The 26968-nt window shown below is 40.0% G+C and overlaps 1 protein-coding gene and 1 pseudogene across 4 annotated transcripts in view; both read right to left on the reverse strand.

The window, feature by feature from the left end:
- Mast2 (microtubule associated serine/threonine kinase 2) overlaps positions 1-26968 on the reverse strand; it is a 379336-nt gene that overhangs the window by 19151 nt on the left and 333217 nt on the right. For 3 of the 4 annotated variants that reach the window (XM_004639182.2, XM_023724134.1, XM_023724133.1), the window contains 6 exons: positions 22027-22102; positions 18367-18387; positions 15385-15463; positions 12598-12752; positions 7844-7919; positions 4929-5138 (listed from right to left, as the gene is read on the reverse strand). In XM_004639182.2, the coding sequence (XP_004639239.1) occupies positions 4929-5138; positions 7844-7919; positions 12598-12752; positions 15385-15463; positions 18367-18387; positions 22027-22102 (617 nt within the window). The remainder of the gene's footprint in view (positions 1-4928; positions 5139-7843; positions 7920-12597; positions 12753-15384; positions 15464-18366; positions 18388-22026; positions 22103-26968) is intronic. The other variant, XM_004639184.2, reaches the window with a different exon arrangement.
- On the reverse strand, positions 10474-11571 carry LOC105743225 (annotated as a pseudogene).

A 26968-nucleotide genomic window follows, 5' to 3' on the forward strand; every position in this document is an offset into this window, starting at 1 on the left:
AAAAAAAAAAAATCCAACTTGCTCATCTGGAACCAGAGCTTTAGAATACTATACAACACCAAGGGATGTCACATAGATACACACAGCTTTACCTGCTCTTTCATTCAATAAACTTCACTTACCCTCCACTCCCCAGCTCAAAGGACAACTCTCAGTAGAGCCTTTGCTGACATTCACTTTGCACCCCAAACAGATTGTAAGGAACAGAAAGGCCTTAATAGCCGGGGAGTGATATGACCAGAGAGGTACTTCAGAAAGATCACCATGGCTGTACACTAAAGAGGTCATGTCTAAAAGCAGGAAAATTCAATAATAGGCAAATATAATGATTTAGATGAAAAAGACAGAGTAAAGATAGAGAAAAGTACAGACACAGTTTTAGGCCATTTGTGAGTTGGACCTAGAAGGGGCATGGCAGAAGTAGGAAGAGAATATAACTGTAACTTCATTTTTAAGGGAAATTTAATTATACCCATAAATGAACAGAAACTATAAGGAAATAAACAGTATAGGTGAGAATAAGCAAAGAACAAATTAAATTTGGTTTGAGGAAAAAGACCAAGTGGAAAAGCTAAGGACAGTGTGAGATAACCTACACCACATAAGGAACCCTTTTCTCTTTTTACTGAGAACTCTTTAAGTCTTCTAGGAATACTATGTGAACCTAAGCACCTTCCCTCCTACCTCCAAGAGCTGATCAGCATAGACTGCTTTTCTGGGAATTTAAAAAGGGACAGAGACAACAGTTAATATCAGTGTAACAGAATTGTGTAATTTTTCATTTAAGTGAAAGGAGGTGACCATTCTTCTCTATAGATAATAAAAAAGTAGCAGGGAAAAACAGAGATAAGAGAAGAAGGAGCACTTCTGTCATTTTCTGGTTTCTAATTCTGGTCCCCTCAATTTTCTAAGATTCATCTTCTTATGCATGTCACTAGCTTCCCTTTATTACTAAAATTACCAAGTCAGGCTTCTGTTACTTATAACCAAAAAATATGGACCAATATGGAGAAATCAAAGTAGAGAAGTCCAGAATGGGTGCAAAGGGAAGACCTTAGTGCATGGATGAAAATTCAGGCCCAGACAGCAGACATGGTTTGTCAGCATGAGGGCAGAGAAATAAAGCAGAGAACAGACACTGTGGATGGTGCTTTCTAAAATAGCAGCATTCAGGAGAAGGAGCCTATGAAGAGGCAGTAAGACTGGACAGAAACAACAGGGAAAATAAAGACTTAGGAAAAGGTATTTACTATGTCCTGCAGAATGGCAAAGAAAGATGAGGACTGAAAGAGGCCAAAGGATTTGGTAATTGGCCGATTAGTTCCTTGGTAACTTTTGCCTTACAGTTTTAAAGGAAACTAACTGGAGCCAGCCAAATACCTCAGTGGATTAAAGCACCTGCTTATTAGGCAGACGCAGTGGCCAGGGTTCGAATCCCAGCATGCCATGCTGGCCCCGCCCCTGGGGCGCGCTGAGCAGGCAATTGAGATTGGGTGTGGTGGTGCATGCCTGTAATTCCAGCTCTTGGGAGGCTGAGCACAGGCAGATCACTCGAGTCCAATCTACGTAGAGAGACCCTGTAGACCCTGTCCTAAATACAAAAAAGTAACTAAAAGGCAGAAGACTAGCACATAGTTTATGAAAAAAGAAAAATAACAAATGAGGACTTAAACAATTGGTTATGAAATTCAAAGGGTGCCAATTCCATTTATTCCTTTTAGTCCAAACATCAATGTAAAGTCTTGTTTAATTCCCTATGCCTTCAACACACACACAAGACCAAATCGTGACTTCCCTTTTGTGTCCCTTGTTTGCTCATAACACACAAACTAATATCAGTTTGTTTCATAATAATTTGTTTGTTTCTATAGCTACATCTTAGGGCCCTGAGGCTTATGGGTAGAGGCTTTGCCTCTGTTTTTTTTTTTTTTTTTTTTTTTTTATTCCTCTCACATGCCAAGCTTAGGACAGAGCCTCTTCTACAAAAGAAAAAGTGAGAAGTCTGCCAATATTGGCTGACTATATGCTTAAACAAGATGATGTTAAGCTTTGGAATAATATAAATCTGAGTGTGAGTTTAGCTTTGCTACATGAGAAATAAGTTAATTACCCTGGGCTAAGTTAGATCTTTGAAACTGTAGCTTTCGCTAAATTTAGGGTGCAACAGTACTTGCCTTATAGGGCTCTTATGAGAATTAAATTAAGTAAATTAAATGAGGATATACTATATGTTCCATAAATGTTAGGGATTTAAAATTTTTATGCATAAAAACAATGATGTAATTTTTCAATATAATACCAATGCATGTACCCATTGCATTCATGATAAAATCTAAGCTCTTCCCATGGCCCTGCCTCATCTGGGTTTTACTCTTCAAAATTTATCAACTTTCTCTTGCTGGCATCCCTTTAGTCATGTCAAACTATTTTATCTGCAATTTTTGGAATATAGCAACTTTCTTTATGCTTTGAAGATTTCTGACACTGTTTTCTAGGGTTAGTGACCAGCTACTTGCAAGACCCAATATTTCACATAGAAACTTCTGTGCTCGAAATTACCTCCATTTAACTCTATTTAATGCTCAAGAATCACACTGTACTAAATGAACCATATGATGCTATCGGGGCTGGGGAGAAAGCTCAGTAGAATAAGTGCTTGCCTAGCAAGTGCAAGGACCTGAGTTCAATCCCCAGTTCTGAAAAAAAAAAAAAAAAAAGGTAGCATATGATGCTATCATGTAATATCTGGTCATAGCACTCAGCAATAAATAACAGTTGCTATTTTAAGTATGTGTTGATGGGTGGGTCTGTAACTGAAGAGATATAGCCTGTGGTGATTTTTTTCTGCATTCCAAGACCCACAAAACTCAAGGAATACACAAACAATATTAGTTTTAAATTCAATATTCTTCCTGCTCTACCAGCAACCTAACTTCAGGGCAATAAGGGATAAAACAATGTCCAAAGATTTTAGGCAAGGTTCTGATGTTAGCATTTTAGAAGCTCAATTTTGGATGCAGAAGGAACTCTGGAACTGGATGTCCATTTAGTGCTGGATGTTTTACCGGCCACCTGGTAGCTGTGAGGCTGAAGTAGGAAGATCACTTGAGTCATTAAGTTCAAGACCAGCTACAGCAATTCCCTGATTTCTAAATGTCTGGGGCACTCCATCTGGTGTTGGAAAGTCTGTAAAAAGTTATTCTTGAATAGAAACAGCTGCTTTTCATGGGAATTTGGCTTTCTAAAGTTATTTGATATTTGAATTTAAGTATTGCTTTTGAAATTACACAGAATGTTTTGTAGAAAGTAGAATTTTTTCAACTAGACAAAACCTTTCTCATTTTAACTTCTGCCCACTGGGCTGGTTATTTCTTTTTCTCTATCTTTTTTTTTTTTTTGGCAGAACCGGGGATTGAACTCAGAGCCTTTGTGCTTGCCAGGGAAGTGCTTATTCCACTGAGCCATCTCCCCAAGCCCCTGGGCTGGTTATTTCTTTATGGGTATAGAGAATAATCTGTTATCTGTTCCATAGGAAAAACTTAGTATAGTACTACCACAGTTCATGCATGCTTTTGTTTGCAATTTGTTTTGCAAACAGAAGCATTTGGCAAAATCTTATTTTTGTTGGTAAACCCTACATGACTGTGGCTACCTTTCCCACACAAACACAAACATGGCCATCTTTTCCAAAGTCATAGAACAAATAAGTTCATGAACCAAGGTACCACAGTGTTTTACAGCAACAATAATGACCTTCTTTAGTATCCACCTCTAAAGTCATGTGATCTCTTTGTTTTTAAATTTCTCTGCTCCTAATTTCTAGATTTACAAACTAAAATCCCATTTGATTATTAGCTCTCAACTCATCGATAATATTCCAGATAGAGATCACAAGTCTAGAGGCAACAGGAGGTTCTTGAATAAGATATACTGTAATAATGTGAACAGCACTGGAGAAGTAGGCATATCCCTGCTCCTCCAAACTGTACTCAGCATAACAAATGGGAACTGTGATCTCAGTGAGAAGGCATCCCATCACCTTATTTGAGAGGCCAAAGGCAAAGTAAGTACTGGAACATGAAGCAATGGTTAAGAAAACTAAGTGCATGCTTTGGTCTTGGTCATCTCTCTACTTTAGCTTCACAGAGATTTTTCATAATGAGCATAATCAGGTAACTAAACAAAGAAGTTCTGATTTGAGAACTTTTCATCATGTTAATAAAACATCAGCAAATGGATAAACCCCTTGAGTAAGCATTGGTCCTGCTTTTCTTGGGTTGAGGAAAAACAGTTAGATGGCCCTCCTTAAATCAGTTACTTCTAGTAGAAGTGCCCACCACATCCACTGATGTCATTTTTGAGCTTTACGTACTAAATCTCTTAACGTAATACATATAAATGCTACAATATTTGGGAGTCTCAGGTGCAGTAACATAGTTATGGACTTAGAAAAGAAAGTTTCAGATAGACATAGTGATACATGCCTGTAATACCAGCTGTTTGGGATATGGTGGCAGGGGAGATCAGATGTTGGAGGCCAGCTCAGGCAAATTAGCGAAACCAGCTCTGATATAAAAAGGACTGGGAATATAGTTTAGTAGTGGTACAGCATTTGCCTAGCATACATGAAACTCTGGCTTCAATCCTTAGGATGAAGAAAAAAAAAAAAAAAAAAAAAAAAAAAAAAAAAAAAGAAAAGGAGGAAGAAAAGGAGGGAAAAGAAAAGAACCAGGTTCCTTTGATACTAAGTAGACTTCTCTCAGTGATGCAGGGGCTAGGGAGAGATCCAACTCCATAGGAACCACACTTAGAGGTGACTTTTGCACATTGGAAAGGAGGCCAGCAGGCTGAGAATACTGCTAGTTCTTGATTTTAGCCTAAGACTACCATGTGAAAATTTCATCACAGGCCTGTACCAAGAAACTCACATCTTGCAGAAGTTTCTCTAAATTCTCCTGAAGTTCGTAGAAGTAGTGTGATGTAATTAAGCCACTCCGAGATTTATCCAGGCAGTCTCGGGCCAGCTCAATCACCTGGTGATGAATAAAGCTCAGTGCTCCATCTGGCAAGGGCAACACACCGTCTGGAGTGTTGGAGGAAATGAATTCTGCTAGTCGCTCTTCCATTTGTGCAGTGGCCTGGGAATGAAAGCAAGAAAAATGATATTTCAAAAAAAAAAATATTTCCCTTCTAGTCCCAATTTAGCTTGAGCTAAGACTGAAGGACTAGCGATAACCTAAAAATTGGTTGCTTGTGAACCTGGTTGCCTCTGGGAAGCTGAGGACTGCAGACATGAAAAGACCACCTTCAAGTCAGGCCATATCCAACATTATACTGAAGACCCAATGTTGCCTGGCTTTGCCTATTTCCCATCACTCATCACACGCTCTTTTGTGTGCAGACTGAAAAAGTTTGCTATTCTCCTTTACTCTGATGTTTTATGCCTCTGTTTTTGTTTATGCTATTCTTGAATTGCCTTCTCATCCTCTGCTCTGAAGGTCTTTCACTCCTTCTCACCATCAGGGACTTTTCCTTTGTGTTTCCTTCCACTGGGCTTCTCACCTAGACACATTTAGACTGGGAAATTCTGCATATCAGTTTTATTATCTCAGGATTCTTTTACTTGACCTGAGAACCTGCCTAAGGAGGTTCTGTTGAATATACTTAAGCAAGTGCTCAGAGTTTCTACTGAACATATGAACCTGTTGGTCTCATGCCAAGCTGGGAATGGGTGCTGTGGATGGGGACTTGGCCCTGGTCTGGATCCCAGTAAAGGAGAGCAGAGATTTGACTTAACTCAGGGACTTCTTGGGAACTTCACTATACACATCAGTGAACAAGTTCATAACTGTCCAAGACTCTGATTTCTTTTCTTCGCCACTAGGTGGTGATTTCTGATTTCCAGTGTACGTTAAGGCAAATATAGTATATACATGCATGCATGTATGTGTTCTCGTGTGTAAATATGGGCAGGGGGAGAGATGGAAGGGATCTTGGCACATTTTCTCCATCAATAGATCAGGTCAGTGCTTCCCTGGCAAGTACAAGGGTCTGAGTTCAATCCCCGGTTCTGCCACAAAAAAAAAAAAAAAAAAAAAAAAAAAGTTCAGGCCTTACATAAAGGACTGGAGACATACACTAAAATTTTGTGAGAATGATAATGTGATAGTTAATATACAAGGAGGAACAAACATGATGTATTTCTCAACACACACACTCTGGAACTTTATGATAAAGTTCAGCAAAATTACTTTCTAGTCATTCTGCCCCTTCTTTGCTCTTATTCTCCAATGCCTACTCCAACACTAGAAAGCCTAGACACACCATGTGGCACAAACAAAATAGAGATAGAGGAGTAGATACTTGCTATGTCCTGAACACTATTTGAAGAGCTCGATCTCACAAACTTCCTGAGATAGACATTTTTCTTATTCTGATCATAGATGAAGTGAAAACAAGTTAAATAATCTGTTTAGGTCGAACAGTAAACAGTAGGAGTAGATTTGAACTCAGGCACTCTGGCTCCTGGTTACCATGTAAATGTCAAGGGGGAAAAGCATGAAGGCTTCATGCCATCTGCCTTAGCCATGCAGGAGACTGAACCTGAATCTAGAGGAAGGGGCTCTCAGAAGGTAGGAGTCACACATTGCATATCCCAGACAGGTGAACAGACAGAGAGATCTGGACCAAGGTTGAAGAATGAGTCTTGGCCACTCCAGGTTTTTGTCATCATGGATGTTACTCCACTGTTCTCCCTCTAACAAAATATTTTTTTCTTTTTGATACTGGGGATGGAACTCAGGGCCTTGTGCTTGCCAGGCAGGCGCCTATGTCACTGAGCTATATGCCTGGCCTTCTCCCTCCAACTAGAATTGTGGTTTTTTGCAGAAATAGGGCTTATCTTGAAAGACTAGGTCAGGGTGTATAGTAGGTAGTGTTCAAATAGAAATGTAAATGGGAAGCAAGGTTCTAGTTCTTATTTCTCAGCTATCTCCTGATAGCAAACTACCTTTGTTATCTTAGCATTTTCCCCTTGAAAATGTGAATATAAATCAGTAAGCAACTCTATCTCCTGTTCTGTTGCTTCCTCCAACCTTCTTCCTGCCAGCACGGTATCCCCCTGGCTGTGTACTTGCTGAGGCCTGGCAGGAATCCCAGCATTCCAGAATCTAAGGCAGGAGATTGCTGTAAATTTGAGACCAGCCTGGACTACAAAGTGAGTTCAAGGCCAGTTTTAATTACATAGTGAAATCCTGTCTCAAAAAGACAAAAAGGGGTGGGGGGAGAGAGAGAGACAGAGAGAGACAGAGAGAGAGACAAAGAGACAGACAGACAGACGAAGACAGAGAATCTGCACCAAATGAAAAGTGCCACCACAGGGCAAGTCCTGCCATCGAGGACTCTGACTCATTAGGTCAGGCCTCTGGTTCTTTCCTTCCCCTTTAACACGTGGTAGGTACCTTTCTAACCTATGCATCTAGTCAGCTCTCCTTCCAAGGAGTGAGAAATAAGATTCTGTAGGTACAGCCAAAGTCATGGTCTCTGCTACCTCCTAGAAGTTCTCATTTCAGGGCCCTCTTCTGCCTTTGGGTGACTTTCAGTTTTTTTTGTAGGTCATCTCAGGAAGCAGTACTTTATCCCTCATCCCAGAGTCTTCCCATTGGGCTGGCTGTAGGCAGCCATCCTTGGGACATACCCACATCTGTACATATGTATGTATGCATGTATATGCATGGATGTATGTATTTGAGTAGGAAAGATTTATTGAGAAATAGCTCCTGAGACACAGGAGGTGATCTGAAAATACGTCATCTTCCCCATCTCCTTTTAAATGGATCCTTACCTTGGGGAATCTTTCTTTGTACACATGATTCATCATTATTATTTCACTGTCAAAGGAAACTGGAGACCGTCCAGGGCTGAACAAGAAAGAAATAATTGTGTAACTTTAGAGCTATGAAACTATCAAGAGGAAAGATGGCTATTCCCAGAGTCCTGGCCCTCCCACTGTCTTTAGTACCCCACATAATACCACTTGAATGACAGCTGAGCTTCAGAGCCTTCCTTATTTGTAAAGCTTTTAGCATACATTATACAAATCAAAATGATCCTTTCCAGAAGTTGGACTTGCACACAAACTTCTGCTAGGGTCTGGATTCATAAACCCATTGGTGGCTTTGCCAGAATGACCTTCCCAGAACAGGAGTCTTATCCACATAGCTTTGGCCAGTGAAATACAGTTTATCCAATATGTTCTCAAAATCAAACAATCCCTAAAGCATCCAAAGGCACTCTACACACCTAATTCACCTATTTTGTTTTTCAAATGAACTGCAGCCAGTGGTATTAATGTGGTTTCTGATCTGGGGTATAAATGAGGCCAACCCAGCCTCTAATGAGTTGTATGCATTGGTCATCTAGTGAAGACAGCCATTATATTCTCAGCTTTAATCTATTATTTTTCTTTAGTTATCTACACCTTCCCTATGCATGATTACATCTCCCTAGTGGATTTTTAATTTGAGCCATGCAACCGAATGGATGTTTGGGTCTTGTCAAGTTCAATGTGCCAAAAGGAGATCTCAGATAGGGTGGGTTCTGGACTATTTGCTCTGCTTTTGTCTTTGAAGTAGACCCTGTTCTGTTCAATGCACTGCTATATATAACCAAGTGCTTAAGAATAATGAAGGAGGGACTTTCCTGAATACCACTGTGGTCCTTTTCATCTCAACCAGCCTAAAAGGTATCATTTATTCTGTGTAAGTCACAGAGATCACCACGATTCAGGTGTTCCTCTATGGGACAATGAAAGGGCAAGATTTCCACAGGACTTTTGCCTTGGCCACTTTTTTTTTTTTTTTTTTTTTTTTTTTTTTTTTTTTTTTTTTTTTTACAAGAGAAGGTTTTTTTTAATTAAAAAAAATTTTTTTTTGAAAGCATCAAGATGCGCTTTATTTACCAGTCCAAAACTATGGCCATCATCACAGGTGTTATATATAACCAGCAGGCAAGCTGAAGAGAAACTTGCAGCAACTGTAAGCAATTGGTCTGTGCAAAAGCTGGAGAGATCAGAGGAGAGCAACTTGCTTGGGATTTCTGAGTGCCAGGTAGGACCGACAGCACTGGGAGGATCCAGAGACCAAAGCATCATACATCACAGAATTACTTAAAGATAGTTAGCTCAACAGTTACTCAAAAGCAATAGTGTCAAAAATAAAAGAGATTGAACAGACTTACTGAGAATACTGTGAAAATTTTATGATGGTAGTGAGCAAGCTGATTGAAAAAGAGTCTTCCTTAGAAATGCCTGTATATTTTGTGATAAGAAGCACTTACACGAAATGGGCAATCAGTGTGGAAAAGAATTTGAGTATTTCACTGCAGAGTATGATACTTCTGCTCAATATTTTGGAAAGCATATTTAGAAGACTTGCAAAAAAGTGGTCAGGCACAGAAGATGTTGAGAGGTATTTTCTTGGCCTGTGTAAATACTTAATATATGGGGTGGTTATGAGGAAGAGAAATATTTTGCCTTTCCACTATCAAATAAACACCTAATACCGTCTGTTTAAAATGTTTTCGTTAGAATATTTTCTACCAGTATAAAGTACTAATCTATATTCATTTTCCACCCCCAAACTGATGGTTAGCTAACTGTTAAGAAGTGGTCATCGGGGGCAGTTTTCCAATCTTATTCATATTGCATAATTTCCCAAGTGTGAGACTTGTTTGGTCACATGAGCACAACCTGCAGGTTACAGATCATTCCACCTAAATATCAGCTGGGTTTTTTTGTGATTTAAAAAACTGATTGACATTCACAGTTCCATATAACAATATCAGAAATTTGATGAGTAAAACAATTAGTAAAAAGAAACACCTCTGCAAAAATCAAGGATGGAATTTCACGGCAGGAAATCTAGTGTGGACTTGGTCACTCCTATAACATCACAGAGGCAGCTTGTGGTGTTATAATTTTATTTGCTGGGCATATTGCCTAGGTAGTTTCATCTTCTCCCCTTAGAACCTGAAGGTGTCTAAGCAATCATGAATATTTTACAAAGCATTTTTAGGAAAATACCTTCACAAAATGAACAGTATAGTTTTTTTTGGGAATTAAGATCATTTCATATGGTAATTAAGATCATTTGGTAATTAAGCTCATTTCATAGGGCCACAGAAAGATTAGTTTGCTTTTCCTTTCATTCTGAGGTTTAAAGTCAGTAGAAATTATAAGAGAAAAAAATGACAGTTATCTATTTCCCTAATTTTTAGTGGCATGACTAGCAATTATGCGAAAACGATTAAAAAAAAAACAAACCACTGTTACAAAGAACTTCTCTATGGGCTGGGGAGATGGCTCAGTGGAATAAGTGTGTCCCTGGCAAGTGCAAGGACCTGAATTCAATCCCTGGTTCTGCCAAAAAAAAAAAAAAAAAAAAACCAAAGAACCTTCTGAGGCAGGCTGCCGATTCAGGACATCGGAAGATCAGGATCAGCCACATCTCTTCCAGTCATATGATGGTAAATCTGCTGCTCAATGTTTTAAAGCAGCAAGCTGGCACCCATGCAAAAGAGTTCTGGCTTCAACCATTTGTCCCCTAGCTCCTCCTTTATAAGTGAGAGCCAGGCTATAGCATCCTTGGCAGTGTAGGTGCCTCTCACAGGTTTAAAGCCCACCTTATTTCCAGTTTTCCAGAATAAATCTCTAATGGCTCTTAGCATTATGATAGCTACTGGGAAGGTGGCATTTACTGTTTCTTTTCCAGTAGAGGTCTTAATAAAGTCTGATCCTGCCATCATTGCTATCATACTGGCTTTATAAACATTAGTAAGACATCCAAATTCTCTTGAGGCTAGGATGGTTTTGAGATGAGCCTCCCCACAGGCCTGGCGGAATGGACAAATCTCACCATACAGGGCCTCCCATTGGCCGGTCAGCACCAGGTGCTGTTAATGACCAGGCTGATTTCCGTAGCCCCGTCTTCCACAGACAATCTGATCTCTTCTAATCATGTTTTTAAATGAGTCTGTGCAGCTGGAAAGCTAGTGGCCACTGATGCCACTGGGATGTTACAGCTCAAAGCCTTCAGTGCTTTCATAGTGTCACAAACCCAGGCAGAATAAACATAAACGGCAGCTGTAGTGATACCTTCATCATACATATTTAAGGCTTTTAAGAGATCTTCCCGGATTGGGTATTTGGCTTTATAATAGAGCCTTTGAATATTGGAAAAGGTATCATCACCCAACAGTGTAGTGAGATCTATACAGGTAACCACTTGCAGGAGCCAAGAAGCCTGCCACCCCTTCTTCACAGTTCTGTGAGCCTGGATTTGTTCTGCCCACCTCAGAACTGCCCGCTGAGTCACTTGTATTTTGGAGATCCAGCTAAGGTAGAGTTCGGCGCCATGGCTACATGGTGCAGATTTGCGGCTGCACTCTGGCCAAATTTTATAAGTGACTTAGGAATACACACTCATTTGAATTCTTGATCTTTTGCACTTAAATCTGATCATCTTCAATCTCTGAATCTGAATTTCGAGGCCCAGCTCACCCTCTGTCATTCATTGCGTCTATATATATATATATATATATATATTTTTTTTTTTTTTTTCTTGGCAGAACTGGGGATTGAACTCAGGCCCTTGTGCTTGCCAGGCAAGCACTTATTCTACTGAGCCATCTCACTGTCCCTTTTCTTTTTATGTCAATATTAACTGAGAGACGCTCTTCCTCAGCAACCTACCCCGTACATGCTAGCTGCTCCATTACTCCCAGTGACCCTGAAAAACTAAGATCATTTTTTTTTTTTAAAGCTCAGTCATTAAAGCCATGCTCATTTTTATTTCTGTCTCCTTCCTTAACCTGTAATGTTGGCACAGATTTAACAGCTAATGCCAAAGAGAATGGACAACTAATCAGAGGAATTAGGCTGGAATGTAGTTCTGTGGTACAGCACTTGCCTAGTTTGTGTGAGATACTAGGTTCAATCCCTAGTATCTTTAAAAAAAAAACAATCAGAGGAATTCACAGAGGAATACACTATTAGCCTTTGTTTGGTCTGATGAAGGTGGGCTGAGGTGACTCAAGGAACTGAGTCAGATTCAGATGGACATTTAATTCTGATTTTGAATTATTCTATTTCCCTAAGTCAGCCACTGTGTCTATAGCAGCAACTTTTCCAGTTAGCCTAGCTCTTGTGTCCTGGGTCCACAGTTTTCAGCGAGGTAACTGTCAGAACTGATGATTCTATTATTCTCCTTTTAATAAATGGAGTATGATATGACAAGATAGTTTCAGGGATGATGGGCTAAGTTGAACCTGAAGCCAAAAGGAGCTTGAGCATCACTGGACTTACTCAAATTGGTTAGTGTGCTTTGCCAAGGGTTGGCAAACTGTAGCCTGCAGAACAATCCTGGTCTGCTTCTTGCTTTTGTAAACAAATGTTCAATGCTACCTGCAGCTGCCTCCATGCTACAATAAGTAGAAAACTACCATAAAGAGATACAGCCTGCAAACATATTCACTGATACCCATTTTATGCAAATAAGCTGAAGTCCACAGGTATGGACAGTTGATGAGAATAGCCCTCACCTGAGGCTGCGGGAGCGGGGCCGCATGGCTGGGGACTGACGTCCCTCCTCATCCGGAACACTCTCAGTGCTGAAATGCTTTGTCAAAAAGTGCAGCTCATCAGCTGTAGGCTGGAAAGGCAACTGATGCAGCTTTTCTTGAGAAGAACAGGATGACTAGAGGAGAAAATATTAAAAATAGCATTAAATACAAATGCAAGGGCAGTTCATGAATGTTAAAGGACTGAAACTGCTCAGGGACTTCCTGATCAATGTAAACCCAAAGCAAAGCTTCCTTCCTTGCTCCCTTTAACCTTGATTTGGAATGATCTTATTCACCACAAGCCCTTCAGAGCCTCCAGCATTGAGGAAGCAGATATAATGGCGTTCTTCAGGAGTCGGGCTGGGAGCTAGACCCAGTCTTTTGTGAAGTGTGGGAACTCCCAACACCTTGAAGACTTGAGGAAATAAAAAGCAGATTCTTTTGCATGGAACCTTTGTCTCCATTGAAGCTTTCAGCTAGTAGAAATGATAAGTAGTTAATAAATTATCCTTCCTAGCTTGGGAAATGTTCCGGGTATACCACCTACAAACAACATACCCTGAAGTTTTCCCTTTTGCTTGAGGGTACAGCTCAGCAATATTTCCTTTTGGCTATTATCCAGAGGAAGATTGGATTTTCTGAGACTGGAAATGCTGTGCTGAGACTTTAGGAGTACCATGTGGCAAGAAAATTCACCAGGGAAGAAAATTACTTTTAGATTTAAACTTGAGGATTAGATTTAATCTGTAACAATCATGAATTCTAAACATAGCTCCATGACTGAGCATTCCTGACAAGAATCTACCAATCTCAACAGACATTTGAATGACCCAGTGTTACTGTAGGAATCCTGCAGATTCAGCAGCTTCCATGGGAACCCAATAGATTGATTAACTCTTGTATCAGTGAGCTCCCTTTACCTGACACAACTGGCTAAGACAGCAGACAAATCTAACAACACTGGCCCAATTTCTATTTACCAACTGATCAAGGATCTGGAGTTTAAATATCCTAAACCATTTAGAGCCAATGCTGTAGTACCACACAGGGAGCTCTGCCATCACAGGGTCAATACTAAGTGAGGAATGAGTATGTTTGGGCTAACAATGCAGGCCCCTCTTGCACAGTGTTATAGTACATGCAGTTGTGAATAGGTAGTAAGAGATTCCAGAGCTTTTGCCTTAACCACATTTTCATTTATTATTTATTTATTTATTTATTTATTTATTTATTTAGTGTGTGTGGCCAGCTTAACCCACCAGGGGGCAGGGCTGGCTGGCATGTGGTGCTGGGGGATTGAACCGTGGTCCCTGTGCTTTGCTTAGCTTAGCTTGTTCTAAGTAGGTGCTTTAGATCACTGAGCCCTCTCACCAGCCCCTTGACCACAGTTTCATAAGTGACTTGAATCAAGCCTGCAAACCAACTATTTACATAACTATAGCTAACATGAGCTGATGGCTGAATATAAATTATGATAGGCAAAATGGATATTTTAAATGATCCCAATAAACTGGAATAATGAGTTTAGTCTGTTAAATTTACTGAATAGAAATATATACTTGCATATATATGTATATATACACATACAGTACATATTTAAATACTTATACATACACTGTCAATTACTTTAGGTTTACAAGAAATAACTACAAGTAAAGGACTATATATAAAGGGGTATTATGGAAAAATTTTAAAGTTAGCTGCCAAAGACCACCAGTGAGAACTCTGCCTTAATTTAAGAGTATTATCTAGGTCAAGGTAGGAAATGATATTCTTTTTTTTCCCTGCTTGAGATTCATGACTACAGATAAATCAAACAGAGAAGAGCTGAAGAATGGTGAAAGAAACAGGGTGGAGTTATCAAGTCTACTGCCTGCAAAATTTGAAATACTATTTGTATTTTTATAGAAATTTTGCCAACCTTGTCACCCTAGCTTTAAAAATAAAAACTTACTCCAAGAGGAGAATTTGTTTATAGGGTCAAATGTGCATGGTAACAATTAGCACATATATTATTTTTAGGTTAAAATCGTTAAGAGAAATATAAAGTTTTAGAGATAGGTCCAGACTTTTTTTTTTTAATTTGCTTACTATGGAACCTAGTGGTTTATTTATTACAAAAATCATTACAGAGCTGTGGGTTTACTATATTCACTCAAAATAAATAATTTATACAATATAGATTCTGGCATAGAGGAGTACAAATCAAAATCAACATACTAAACCTGTATGTTTCATCTGCTCAAACTTGTACACACTACTATTCCTGCTAGAAAGGCAACTGCAACAAAGGAAAAAAACTGCTGCCCTGAAAAGAAACCTAAGAGCATTCCCCTTTTACTGATATACATGACACTTGAATATCAAACACCATCACTCTTCTCCTTTTTTGAAAGATGGTGAAAACATGAGGGCTAAGGTCCAGTAGGTCTTTGAGACATAGGAAGGACAATCCGTTTTTAGTTATTGTTCTTGAAATAAGGGGAGTAGTAGAAACATGCTTAGAAGCTCCCAGAGCAAAATTTCATCATCAAGCCCTCCTCAAGATTCCACCAAAAGAACTGACCCCTGAAGAGAGTACTAGTTAATCCTTTCAAATGATTATAGATCTTGCTATGGCCATAAAGGTCACCAGCTCTCTGCTCACTCAGCCCTATCTCCAAGTAACCTCTTTGGGTTTGGCCTTTGGCGACAAACTGAAAACCATTTTTCAGCACTGGACTAACATGGAAGGATCAAAGTATACCCATAGGTCTGGCTACTTACTGAGACAGTAGAGCTAGGTGTGTTGGTTCCATAGCCTGAAGAGGGTAAAGAGGCCAAAGACCAACGCCGTCCATCAGTCCTGCACAAGAAAAAGAACATTTAGGAAATTCCTACAGATCCTCATTGTGAGCTCAAAATCTGCCTGTGTCCATCAATATTTTTGGGCACTTGATTCACATGTGGTCATCTCCTTGTCACACAGTACTGTATGCTGCAACAAGTGCTCTTTTATAGCCTATATGTGTGTTTTCTATGAGCTTGGATAAGTATCTAAAAATTCTTTTACTATTATCTAAACAGAATACAAAATAGTTAAAAAAAATTATACAGAACTTCACCAAACAAAACCATAGGAATTTGACAATGATTGCTATATTGCATGTTATCTTCATATTAGTTGTTCACATTACCAAATATAAGCATGCAAGTAATTTGTTATATAATACTTTTTTTTTTTAAAGGACAGGATCCAGGGGCTTGAGAGATGGCTCAGTAGAATAAGTGCTTGCCTGGCAAGCCCAAGAGCCTGAATTCAATCCCCAGTTTCATCAATCAATCAATCAATCAATCAAGGACAAAATCCAGAGACCAGGGAGATGGCTCAGTAGAATAAGTGCTTGCCTGGCAAGTGCAAGGGCCTGAGTTCAATCCCTGGTTCCACCAAAAAGGAAAAATAAATAAAAGGACAGGATTTTGCTATGTAGTTTAGGCTGGATGTGAATTCACTATGTAACCCAGGCTGGCCTTGAACTCACAGTAATTTTCCTACTTCAGCCTCTTGAGTGCTGGGATTACAAGGGTAGATCATCACAACCAGCTTTTCTTTTGAAGTAAGATTTCACTGTGTTACCTGGGCTGGCCTCAAATTTTAGGTATTCCTGCCTCAGCAATTAAGAGTTGCTGGGATTATAATTATGTGCTACCATGCCTAGTTTTAGTTTCTCTCCTACCCTTTACAATACTGAGGACTGAACCCAGGGGGTGCTATAGCATTGGGCTACACCCCCAGGCCTTTTTATTTTGAAGCAGGGTCTTGCTAAGTTTCCCAGACATATTTGAATAGTAGCCTCCCAAGTAGCTAGTATTACATGTATGTATGTGCCTCTGTGCCTGATTTTTATTTCCATTTTTGAAGTTTCATTTGAAGGTCTCTTTGGTCTTGTCTAGGCCATTATATTGGCAATCAGGAAGAAACCAACAATGTTCTGGGTATAAACTGAACATTTATTTTTATTTTTTTTGTTTAATTTTTTTTTTTTTAGTATTTTTAAAAAAATTTTTATTTATTTGTGTGTTGTGTGTGTGGCCAGCTCAGCCCACCAGGGGGCGGGGCTGGCCGGCACGCGGTGCTGGGGGATTGAACCGCGGTCCCTGTGCTCTTCTGCTAAGCTTGTTCTAAGTAGGTGCCCCAGACCACTGAGCCATCTCACCAGCCCCATGAACATTTATTGATGGCAAGTAGTTATAGGCTATGCCTATAACCCATAAAACTAATTTGAGGATGCATGCCAAAGAGTGATAGTAAGTTTATGAAAAAGGAAGGAAATGATATACCTTTGGCTAGATATGAGGCTTCAGGAGGAGGCTTTCTGCTGCCCTCAAAAGGAAACCACCCAAAGCTCTCATCACAAAGAACTACAGTTACATGTTTTATTGTAGAAGAGGCGAATTAAACAGATATCTGACTTGGAGCTTTTATAACATGGACATTAACTCTGAGTAGAGTATGGATATGGTATAAAGTATTCTTTTATGGAGCTTGGGGTATATAGCCTGCTCAGGTTGAAGCTGGATTAAAATTTTTATTTATTTTTTGCTGCTACTCACATAATTTTAGAACATCAACAATAGAGAAACTTTATTTATTTTTTATTTTTTGTGGTACCAGGGATTGAACTCAGGACCCTGTGCTTGCCAGGCAAGTGCTTATTCTACTGAGTTATCTCCCTGGCCCACTAGAAACTTTAGAAGGTAAATTATCATTACCTGAAATTTTCAGAGAAAACTCTAAGACCTAGAGAATTAGATGATTTGTTCAAGGTGTTATTTATGATGAGGTTTGGGGGTGAGATGGAAGAAGAGAGTAATATATCTTGGTAGGACATCTCTTTTTGCAGTATACTTCTCACCAAGACTGAGCAACCTTTCTATTATGTTTCATAAGGGAAGAACCCATACAATGTATTAATTATTGAAAATGTCTTATTAATCAGCTTTGAAACTGCCTCATTGATATTTGTTTCTCAATAAAATAAAATAAAATTTAAAAAAGGGAAAAACCCACGGTTCCATGCCACATTCATATAACTCAAACTTCATGCTACTCAAGCAGCTAGCACATGTCAATTAGAAGTCTGCTGGAACTTCATCTCTGAGGCAAAGATGGTACAAGAGAGTACTAAAACATGATGTTCTCTCTGATCTTGTTGCTGGGTCCTGACCACCTTACATAAAAAAGTCATTCAATTCCAGAAAAATAAGACCTCAGCAAAGATGAGACATGTATAATGTAGAGATGATCTTCCTAGGCCTCTGTTGTACTTTACACATGATTTTTAAGCTTTTAGCTAAACATGTAAATCAACTGCATGACAACCACTTCTCTGTGTTAATACTGAAGTGCATGAGCCACCAGAATCAGAATGAAATGCCAAGAAAGGATGGATGTCTCTGTTTCCTTCATCTGTCTGCCTTACTGGGAGACTGAAGGAAGTTGTGAACAGGAGGGTGACTTGCCCCTAAAATCAGAAGCTTGGACTATTTAGTAACTCCTGCCTCTGAGCTCATTAGCTCTGAGTCTTGGTTCCAGCAGGTATCAGAGGATCCTATAAGGCTTCTTTGCTAGATGTGAAAGGCTCAGTGTTCATACCCACACTCAGAGAAGAATCACTACAAGTTCTTACCAAGCACAAAATCACAAGCTGTACTGTACAGGCATGCATAGCACTGGCCCAACCCTCTCCCCACCATACCCACCATTACCTGTCTGCTCTGTGGCCATGGCTGTAGTGAAAAGATACAAATTATAGTGAGAACCAAAGAGAATCAGAGACCCCCAAAATTTGGTCTAGCTTGGCAGAAGCAAACATTCTGTTTAGAAACGTGTGACAGTTTGAAGTCAAATTACAGGACTAATGAGTCTATTTTTAGTATTTTATCAAATCTCATTTTTTTGTGATACTCAAACCAGTGTGATCCTGTAGATCTCCAGCCACTCAGTAACTAGGAACAAACAATTCCTATTATTCCCTTACAGGTTGAGATGGCCCTCCCATCCCATCAAGAATGAGCAGATTTTCCTACTCCATTCTGTAAGAGGACAGCCCAGGCTTTTATGTTCTATGTACATGAGTCAAGTATCTTGTCTCCTAGTGCAGATTTGTTTGGGTCTCAGTGGTAATAATAGGTTCCAAAACCTCCTCTCCAGGACTTACTTATGAAGCCTAAATGAAGCAAATACAAGGACATCAACAACACCACCTGCTGTTTCCTCTGCCTAGAATAGTCTCCACGCCTACGTCCTCACACTCAGAGCAGCAGCTGTTTCTCATCTCTCAGACTGGCCGGCCTTACATGACCATTCAGCGGGACTCTCTACCCCCACTCATTTCCTTTCATGCAGCATTAAGGTTTTTTTTCCTTCATCACGCTTATCACAGTTTACAAACCTGTATTTATTTTTTTATTCATTTATTATAAATTTCCTTTACCACTCATTTTATCAAATAACCACTATTATGTATCAGGAGACAAAGTTTTTCAACAAGCTAAGGTATCTATTAAATTTGATTGTAGTTAGGGTGAAACAGAAAACATGCAGTTAAGAAAACATAGGGGCCAGGGAGATGGCTCAGTAGAATAAGCACTTCTCTGGCAAGTGCAAGGACCTGAGTTCAGTCCCCGGTTCCGCCAAAAAAAAAAAAAAAAAAAAAAAGAAAGAAAACATTAGGCACTGGAAAACACTAGTTTAGAAATAAAACAATGATCTGATAGAGAATAACAAATGGGTCTCCTTTAGACTGTGTGGTTAGGGAAAGTCTAAGGATAACTCCTTAGACTTAAAAAAAAATTTTTTTTAAACGTATTCGGTTTAGAGTCTCACTATGCAGCTCTTGACTCACAGTGATCCTCCTGTTTTCAGCCTCCTCCTCAGTAGTGGGATTACAGGTGTGTGCACTATGCCTGGACTCAGTCACCAGGCCCAGCATTTGGTACTGGGGATCTAACCCTGGTTCCTGTGCTTGCTTAAGCAGGCACTTAGTCTGTCCTTAGACCTTTGAGATGAGATATAAATGAGCAGACTGAATAAAATAAGTGAAAATCTTAGGGAACAACAAGATCTTACATTATTCCTCACAAGAAAGTAAGGATTACATCTATTTTGTTACCATTGTATAACAAAACACCTAACTTGGCTCAAAGTTGGTGCTCAGCAAATATTTACTGAATAAATGTAAAATGACTGAATAACTCCTGTAGGTATTGTCATAGGTCATGTCATGCTGCTGCAGTTCATATTTTTTTAATCTTTTATTTATGTATTTATTTGATTCAGGGAATTGCTATGCAGCTCAGACTCATAGTAAGCCTCCTGTGTCAGCCTCCCTGGTGCTGGAATTATACCACCATGCCCGGTTTTGGTCGCTGGCTGTGTGCTTGGGGTTGGCACAGCATGTGGTACTGGGGATCAAACCCAGGTCCTTGTGCTTGCCAGGCAGGTGCTTAGATCGCTGAGCTATATCTCCCCAGCCCTTTGCAGTTCATATTTAACCTGAGGCTACAGATACATAGCCTAGGCAGGAAGTCTCAGATAAGCCTTCACAAATAAATGTAACAATGGCGCATTCTTCTACTGTTAATGACCCTCTGAGTACTTCGATAATTAACTGGAAGTGTTATAGGGTAGAAGAGATGAATCCATGGACAAGACTTTCTTTGAATAAGACAACTGGGTCAGAAAGGACATCCACATAGCCGTCAAACTTCTACCTGCCCAGCTCCTTTTCAACTATACAGAATCCTAGAGAAGAAAGGTATAAACTGAAAATTTTTTTAGGTTTTCACTTGGAATAGTGAGCAAATGCTGTTTCCAGGCATCATGTTTTTCTCTTGCAACCGTTTTAAGTCTTAAAACTGCTATTGCTTTAAGGTATATCATGGTCTCCACTCACTGAGTCCAAATCTGGAGTCATAATTTTTCTGGAAGTCTTAGTATTAAAAACCAATTATCACCAGGAAAAAAAGTGAAAGCAAAACAAACACTCCTACCCCCAAAATCCCTCTCAAAAGCCTGGTGTGGTAGCACCCACCTATAATCTTAACACTCAAGAGGTTGAAGTAGGAGGACTGCTGTGAATTCAAGGCCAGACCAGGATACATATTGAGTTCAAGGCCAGCCTAAACTATATCCTGAGACTGTCTCAAAAACAAAAACAACCAGGGCTAGGGATATAGCTCAGTGGCACAAGTGCTTTCCTGGCAAGCACAAGGTCCCAAGTTCGATCCCTGGCACCACATACAAAAAACAAAACAAAACAAAACAAAACACTCCCCAACCCCAGCAAACAAACAAACAACAACAATAAAAAACCATTTCTAAACAAATTTTAAAAGCTTGAACTTTGCCAACAAAGAATCTTTGAAAACAATCTGAAGGGGCCGGGGAGATGGCTCAGTGGAATAAGCACTTCCCTGGCAAGTGCAAGGGTCTGAGTTCAATCCCCGGTTCTGCAAAAAAATAAAAAAGAATGCATGAAAACAACCTGAAAAGAAAATAGGTGTGTTAGTCTGGGGAGATAGCTCAGCAGTCTAAGTGCCTGCCTGGCAAGCACAAGAATCCGGGTTCAATCCCTCGTACTGCATTCCGTGCCACTGAAACTGGGCATGCTAGCACATGTCTGTAATCCCAGCACTGGGGAGGCAGGGAGACAGGAGGATCACTATGAGTCTGAGCTGTGTAGTGAGACCCTGTACCAAATAAATAAACAAACATTAAAAAAAAAAAACAACCCAACAAACTAGTTGTGTGTGGAGCAAGTAATTTTGATTCCATCAGCTTGGACTTCTGCAAACACCAAACGATGCCCTGCCCCTACGCAGAGTAGTTAGGGCTGCTATGCTGGGCCAGAGACAGGCTTGTATCACTTTCAGAGAGAATAGAAATGGGAGGAAGAAGATAAGAATGGCCCTGTTATCTATCTATGTCCATATACATGTCTCTAGATGAAAGACAAGGAGAGAGATATGCCAAACTCTTCCAGGCCCTTGGAATTAGCTGGATTAGTTCCAATCTTCTAGAGAGATCTTATTTTGTCATTGATCATCCTAGCTAGGAGAGCTTTCAAAGGAGGTACAATGGCTTGGAACATATTCTTAGGACATGAAGTACTCATGTTTAAGAGTGTAAAAGTCAGTTTTTGTATTTACTCTCCTGTTTAACATCCAAAGGCAAATATATAAGCCACCTAGAAAGCTTAAATTTCAACAAGATGACTGTAATCTGGAAAAGGAAAGAAGGAAAGGAATTTTTATGGCTGGTAACCCACTTGAAAGAACACAGATTTAGGAATATGACATTTAACTAACATTCATGCAAGTGCTACATGTGTTAGTCACAGAAGAGGAGGTTTGCTAGAAACTTACCTACGAGCAGGAACAAAGGAAAAGTGAGCAGGTGCATTTGGAGAGAAATTTCGAGGGCTGTCCAAAGGACTGCTGCCTGTGGTTAGGAAAAGGAAAAGAAACTCACTGAGATTTGCTTCTGAGGAGGGCTATGTGATCTTCAGGTAGGAAATCTTTCCCCAGCATTGGAAATTAGCATATTTGGTTAATTTCTCAGGCCACCATTAATTTTTAATTCTCTCTAAAAATGTGGCAGTGCAGAAGCTTCCTTCCTTGTTCCCAGGTTGCCTGTAACAACCCATGTCTCTCAAACATCCATTCTAGATCGTACTGTAACTTGTTTCCTGACTTCTTAAGGACTCCTTAGGCTCGAATGTATCAAATTAACCCAACATTCCAGAGAATTCAATAACTCAGTCATTGCAAATGGTAAAGTGAAATGCTCAAACATTTCTCCCAAGGAAACAGGACTTCCAGAATAAAAATTTCTATCACTGCATACTGCATCTAAGGGGCTAAATCAGAAGTATATATGCTTTAAAGGGGAAACAGAAGTTCTCAGGTCAGGACTCATGATAGCAGTATACCTTAAAGTAGTATCCACACTTCCCACTTCTCAGGAGGCTGAGAAAGATCGTTGAGAGTTCAAGACCAGCCTGTACTACAAAGTGAGCTGAAGGCCAGCCTAAGCTGCATAGTGAGATCCTGTCTCTATAAAAAAAAAAAAAAAAAAAAAGCATCTACATTTAATACCCCAAGTCTACAAAGTATGCCCAACTTCCTTGTAGTATAGGAATTATTACCATCTTCTTAGTTTTTATTTGTCCTCTCCAACTTGCTAACTTAAACCTCTGAAGCTCGAAACAAAATTTTGTGCTTACTTTTGTACTAGTCACAACAATTCTTGAACCTAAGCCTGCCATACTTCTGTTTTTGACTTCTGGCTGGAGCTGCTAGTTAGAGGCCCTATTTGTTTTTTGTTTGTTTGTTTTTTGGTGGTACTGGGGATTGAACTCAGGACCTGGCCTAGAGGCCCTATTTGGCAGAAACTGACCATGTGTCTCCATTTGAAAGGCCATGATGAAGTAGGCAATATATTCCATGATGTGCTGACACTCTCCAAACCCCTGTTTATCTCCCCACTTCTAATGCTCCTCTCTGAACCAACATCAACTATGAGGAACTGACACTACCTAGAGACATGATAGTTCAGTGTGCCCTGGTTTTCTCTTGGATAATTTCCTCAAAGGATATGGATATTCCAAAATGCCATGAAGTCACCTTATTGTTTCCCTTTATCTCTATTCGAGTCTTGGTCTTTCTGTATTGATCTATAAATATTAACATCTCATTAGTGTCACACTATTCTATGCAGCACCCCTATGTCAACTATATAAAGCATTATCTTTGGTTGAACTAAAAGGCCATCTCAGCTTTTTACCCCTAGGTGCAAAAAATGCACAACTTTAGTGTATCTGAGGTAGGAGATTAGAACTGGGGCAAATGAGTTAAACAACTGTAAAAATTTTGTCAGTCGTGGAGACAGAGTACATGTGCTGAACACAGGACCTAGGATCATTACTGTGTTTCTGGGCACTGTACATGGAACCAATCAGGAAGTGCTATCTTCAAGTCTTCATTTGCATCTGGTGCAAAACCAAGTGAGCCTTTGATAGGACAGCTTAAGTCTAAGGCCAAGCCAAATGAGTTTCTGATAGGACAACCATCTTAAATGCCTTATTTACATGATAGAGAAGCAACCTATGAATTCCAATGAATTTCAGACACAAAGGAGCCTGGCCATTATCCTGGTGATCACTGTGAGCCTTTTCACAGGCCCACTTTTACTTTGTAGAACATACTTCTTTTCTACCTTAATCTATGTAAAACCATGCTAGCTTTTCCATGGCTTTTGTCCAATTCTTTGTTCAGAACACCAAGAACTTGGAAAGAATTTCTTTGAGACCCAAAAGCCAGTAACAGGAGTATTTTCAAGATGGGTGATCTAAGATGTGCATTCCTAATAGCTATCTGCTTATCTACATGGGGGGAAATATTACAACAGCAGTCCTCAGCCATCTTTGTACCAGCGACCAGTTTAATAGGGAGAATATAACCCAGATTCCTCACGTGTGTATTTTACAGTAGAGTTTGAGCTACTATGAGAATCTAATGTCACTGCTGACCTGATAGGAGGTGGAGTTCAGGTGGTAATGCTAGTGATGGAAAGCAGCTGTAAACACAGAGCTTTGTTCACTTACTTTATGTTGCATAGCCTGGTTCTAATATGCCCCACACTGGTACCAAACCCTGGCCCTGGGACTGGGGACAGATGTGTTAGAATCCAAGCCATTTATATGTGCTCAAAGTTAAGACGTGTTGCCCACTAATATTGTTGCTCCCTTGAGGATGGAGATCTGTGAGAGGAAGAATGATTTACAGGTTAAAAAAAAAAGAGGACCCTCTCTCATTTTTCCAGGCGGGTGCTGTGCCACTGAGCTATATCCCTGGCCCATGCCTCTCTCATTTTTCATAACCCCTTATGTCATTTATAATTAGAAGCTTAACTTATAAGTCCAGTTATTTTTAAAAGGGAAGAAAAAAAAAGGTTATAGAGAAAAAGAAATATGGTGGCAGCTGATAACACATGCCCATGTAAAAGTTACATGTAGTCATGCAGCAAAACAAAATATCAGCTGGCCACGTGGCAAAGCAGTACAGCTTTGCCACAGGCCCACCCCTGCACCTTCTTGTAGGCGCTTTAATCTACTGAGCTATTTGGCTAGCCCTAAGATCTTTTTTTAAAATTTAATTTAATTTATTTATTTATGTGTGTGTGTGTGGCCAGCTCAGCCTTCCAGGGGGCGGGGCTAGGTGGCATGTGGTGCTGGGGGATTGAACTGCAGTCCTTGTGCTTTGCTAAGCTTGTTCTAAGTAGGTGCTTTAGACCACTGAGCCATCTCACCAGCCCCCTAAGATCTTTTTTTTTTTTTTTAAATTTTTATTTATTTGTGTGTGTGTGTATGTGTGAGTGTGACCAGCTCAGTCCACCAGGGGGCGGGGCTGGCTGGCATGTGGTGCTGGGGGATTGAACCGCGGTCCCTGTGCTTTAGCTTAGCTTGTTCTAAGTAGGTGCTTTAGACCACTGAGCCATCTCACCAGCCCCCCCCCTAAGATCTTAAAGACACAATAAAAAGATTTTTTTTACCTTGTGCTTGCCAGGCAAGTGCTTATTCTACTGAGCTATCTCCCCGGTCCCGAGGGGTCCTTTTTAGTTCTTCTCACTGGAAGGAAAAACTGTACTATTGCTTTAAGAACTCATGCAGCCTTTGCCAGTGCAAAAACTTTTCAGTGGTAAAACTACAGAGAGGGAGAATGCTACAGTCCCAGACAAATATGGGTGTATGCAGCTTTAAGCTCCACAGGTAAAACCTGAAGTGGTGCTTCTCATTAATCTAATTCACAATTTATCCTGCCCCTAAGAGAGGTCCAGGGGCAAGAGGGAATTATTTGAATGCGTGTTCCTTTTTCAACTGCAGATGTTCAACACTACAAAGAACAAGTAGGCCAACTATTAGAAGACCCTAGTAAGTTTACAAAGAGGTTTGAAACTTTGGCCTATGCTTTTATCAAGGCAGGATGTCCAATTCATCTTGGTCACTTGCTATACCTTGAATGAGACACAGAGAATTTACAAGAGGTTATGAACCATGTAGATAAATAGTATGATTGATTGATTTTGCAAATTTTTCTTTTTTCTTTTTCTTTTTTTTTTTTGTGGTACTGGGGATTGAACTCAGGACCTTGAGCTTTCCAGGCAAGTGCTTATTCTACTGAGCTATCTCCCTGGCAAATGATTGATTTTGGTGCCAGGAATCAAACTCAGCACTTTGTGCTTGCCAACCGGGTGCTTGTGCCACTGAGCCATATCCTAGGCCCTGACAGTATACTTTAAAAAGTGAAGGTGGGGCCGGGGAGATGGCTCAGTGGAATAAGCGCTTGCCTGGCAAGTGCAGGGGCCTGAGTTCAATCCCCGGTTCTGACAAAAAAAATAAAATTACATTAAAAAAAAACAGTGAAGGAAACCACCCTACAGAAGCTATCCTCCCTCCAACAGAGCCAGTCTGAGATTATAATACTCACTATGGACTAGTGATGTCTAGTATCTTAGCTGCTCTTACTAGAGAGAGAGGAGGTGTGCTGAATCTTTCACAAATATACTGATACAGATCCATCTTTCAGGGAGGAAGAAGCACTAATGGAACATTATTTCATTGGTCAATCAGTCCCAGATATTTGACATAAACTATCAAAACTTTAGATAGGGCCACAGATACCTATGACCTAATTGAATAGGGTTTTTTTTTTTTTTTCCTGTGTTCAACAATCAGGACCCAGAGGTGAGACAAAGAAAGGCCAAGATTATAGCTGTTGCAATTGGTAATGCTTTAAACCCATCCATATCATCTAAAGAAAAGCTCAGGAACAACTGAGGAAAGGGTTCCTGTTTCATGTGCAAGACACTGGGAGTAAGAGTGCACCAAGCCTTTGCCTGGGCCCTGCTCTAATTGTGAGATACCTAATGTGCTTAATTTGTGGCATTGAAGGCTTGAATTTTTCCCACTCTCAGAGAGGGGCTGAGCCATTAACAATCCTTATTTTCTTCTCTGAGAGCTGAAGAGGTCCAGGGTAACTTACAGTGTTCCTGCCCACAGACATCACCATTTATTCCAAGGGAACCTGGGTAAAGTTAGACATCATAGGTGAACCAACTGGACTGCTTATTTACACAGAGGTAGATCATTCTGTTTTGACTTCTTTCACTGGAAAATTCTCTTTTAGGTCTATAGCTATGGTAAGGGTCAAGGGGATCCATAGGCAGAGATTTTTTACTCCTGCTCTGATGTATCTTTCTTTCTCTCTCTCTCTCTCTCTCTCTCTCTCTCTCTCTCTCTCTCTCTCT

This window comes from Octodon degus, unplaced genomic scaffold, assembly GCF_000260255.1.
Source record: "Octodon degus isolate 3935 unplaced genomic scaffold, OctDeg1.0 scaffold00107, whole genome shotgun sequence".
NCBI lineage: Eukaryota > Metazoa > Chordata > Mammalia > Rodentia > Octodontidae > Octodon > Octodon degus.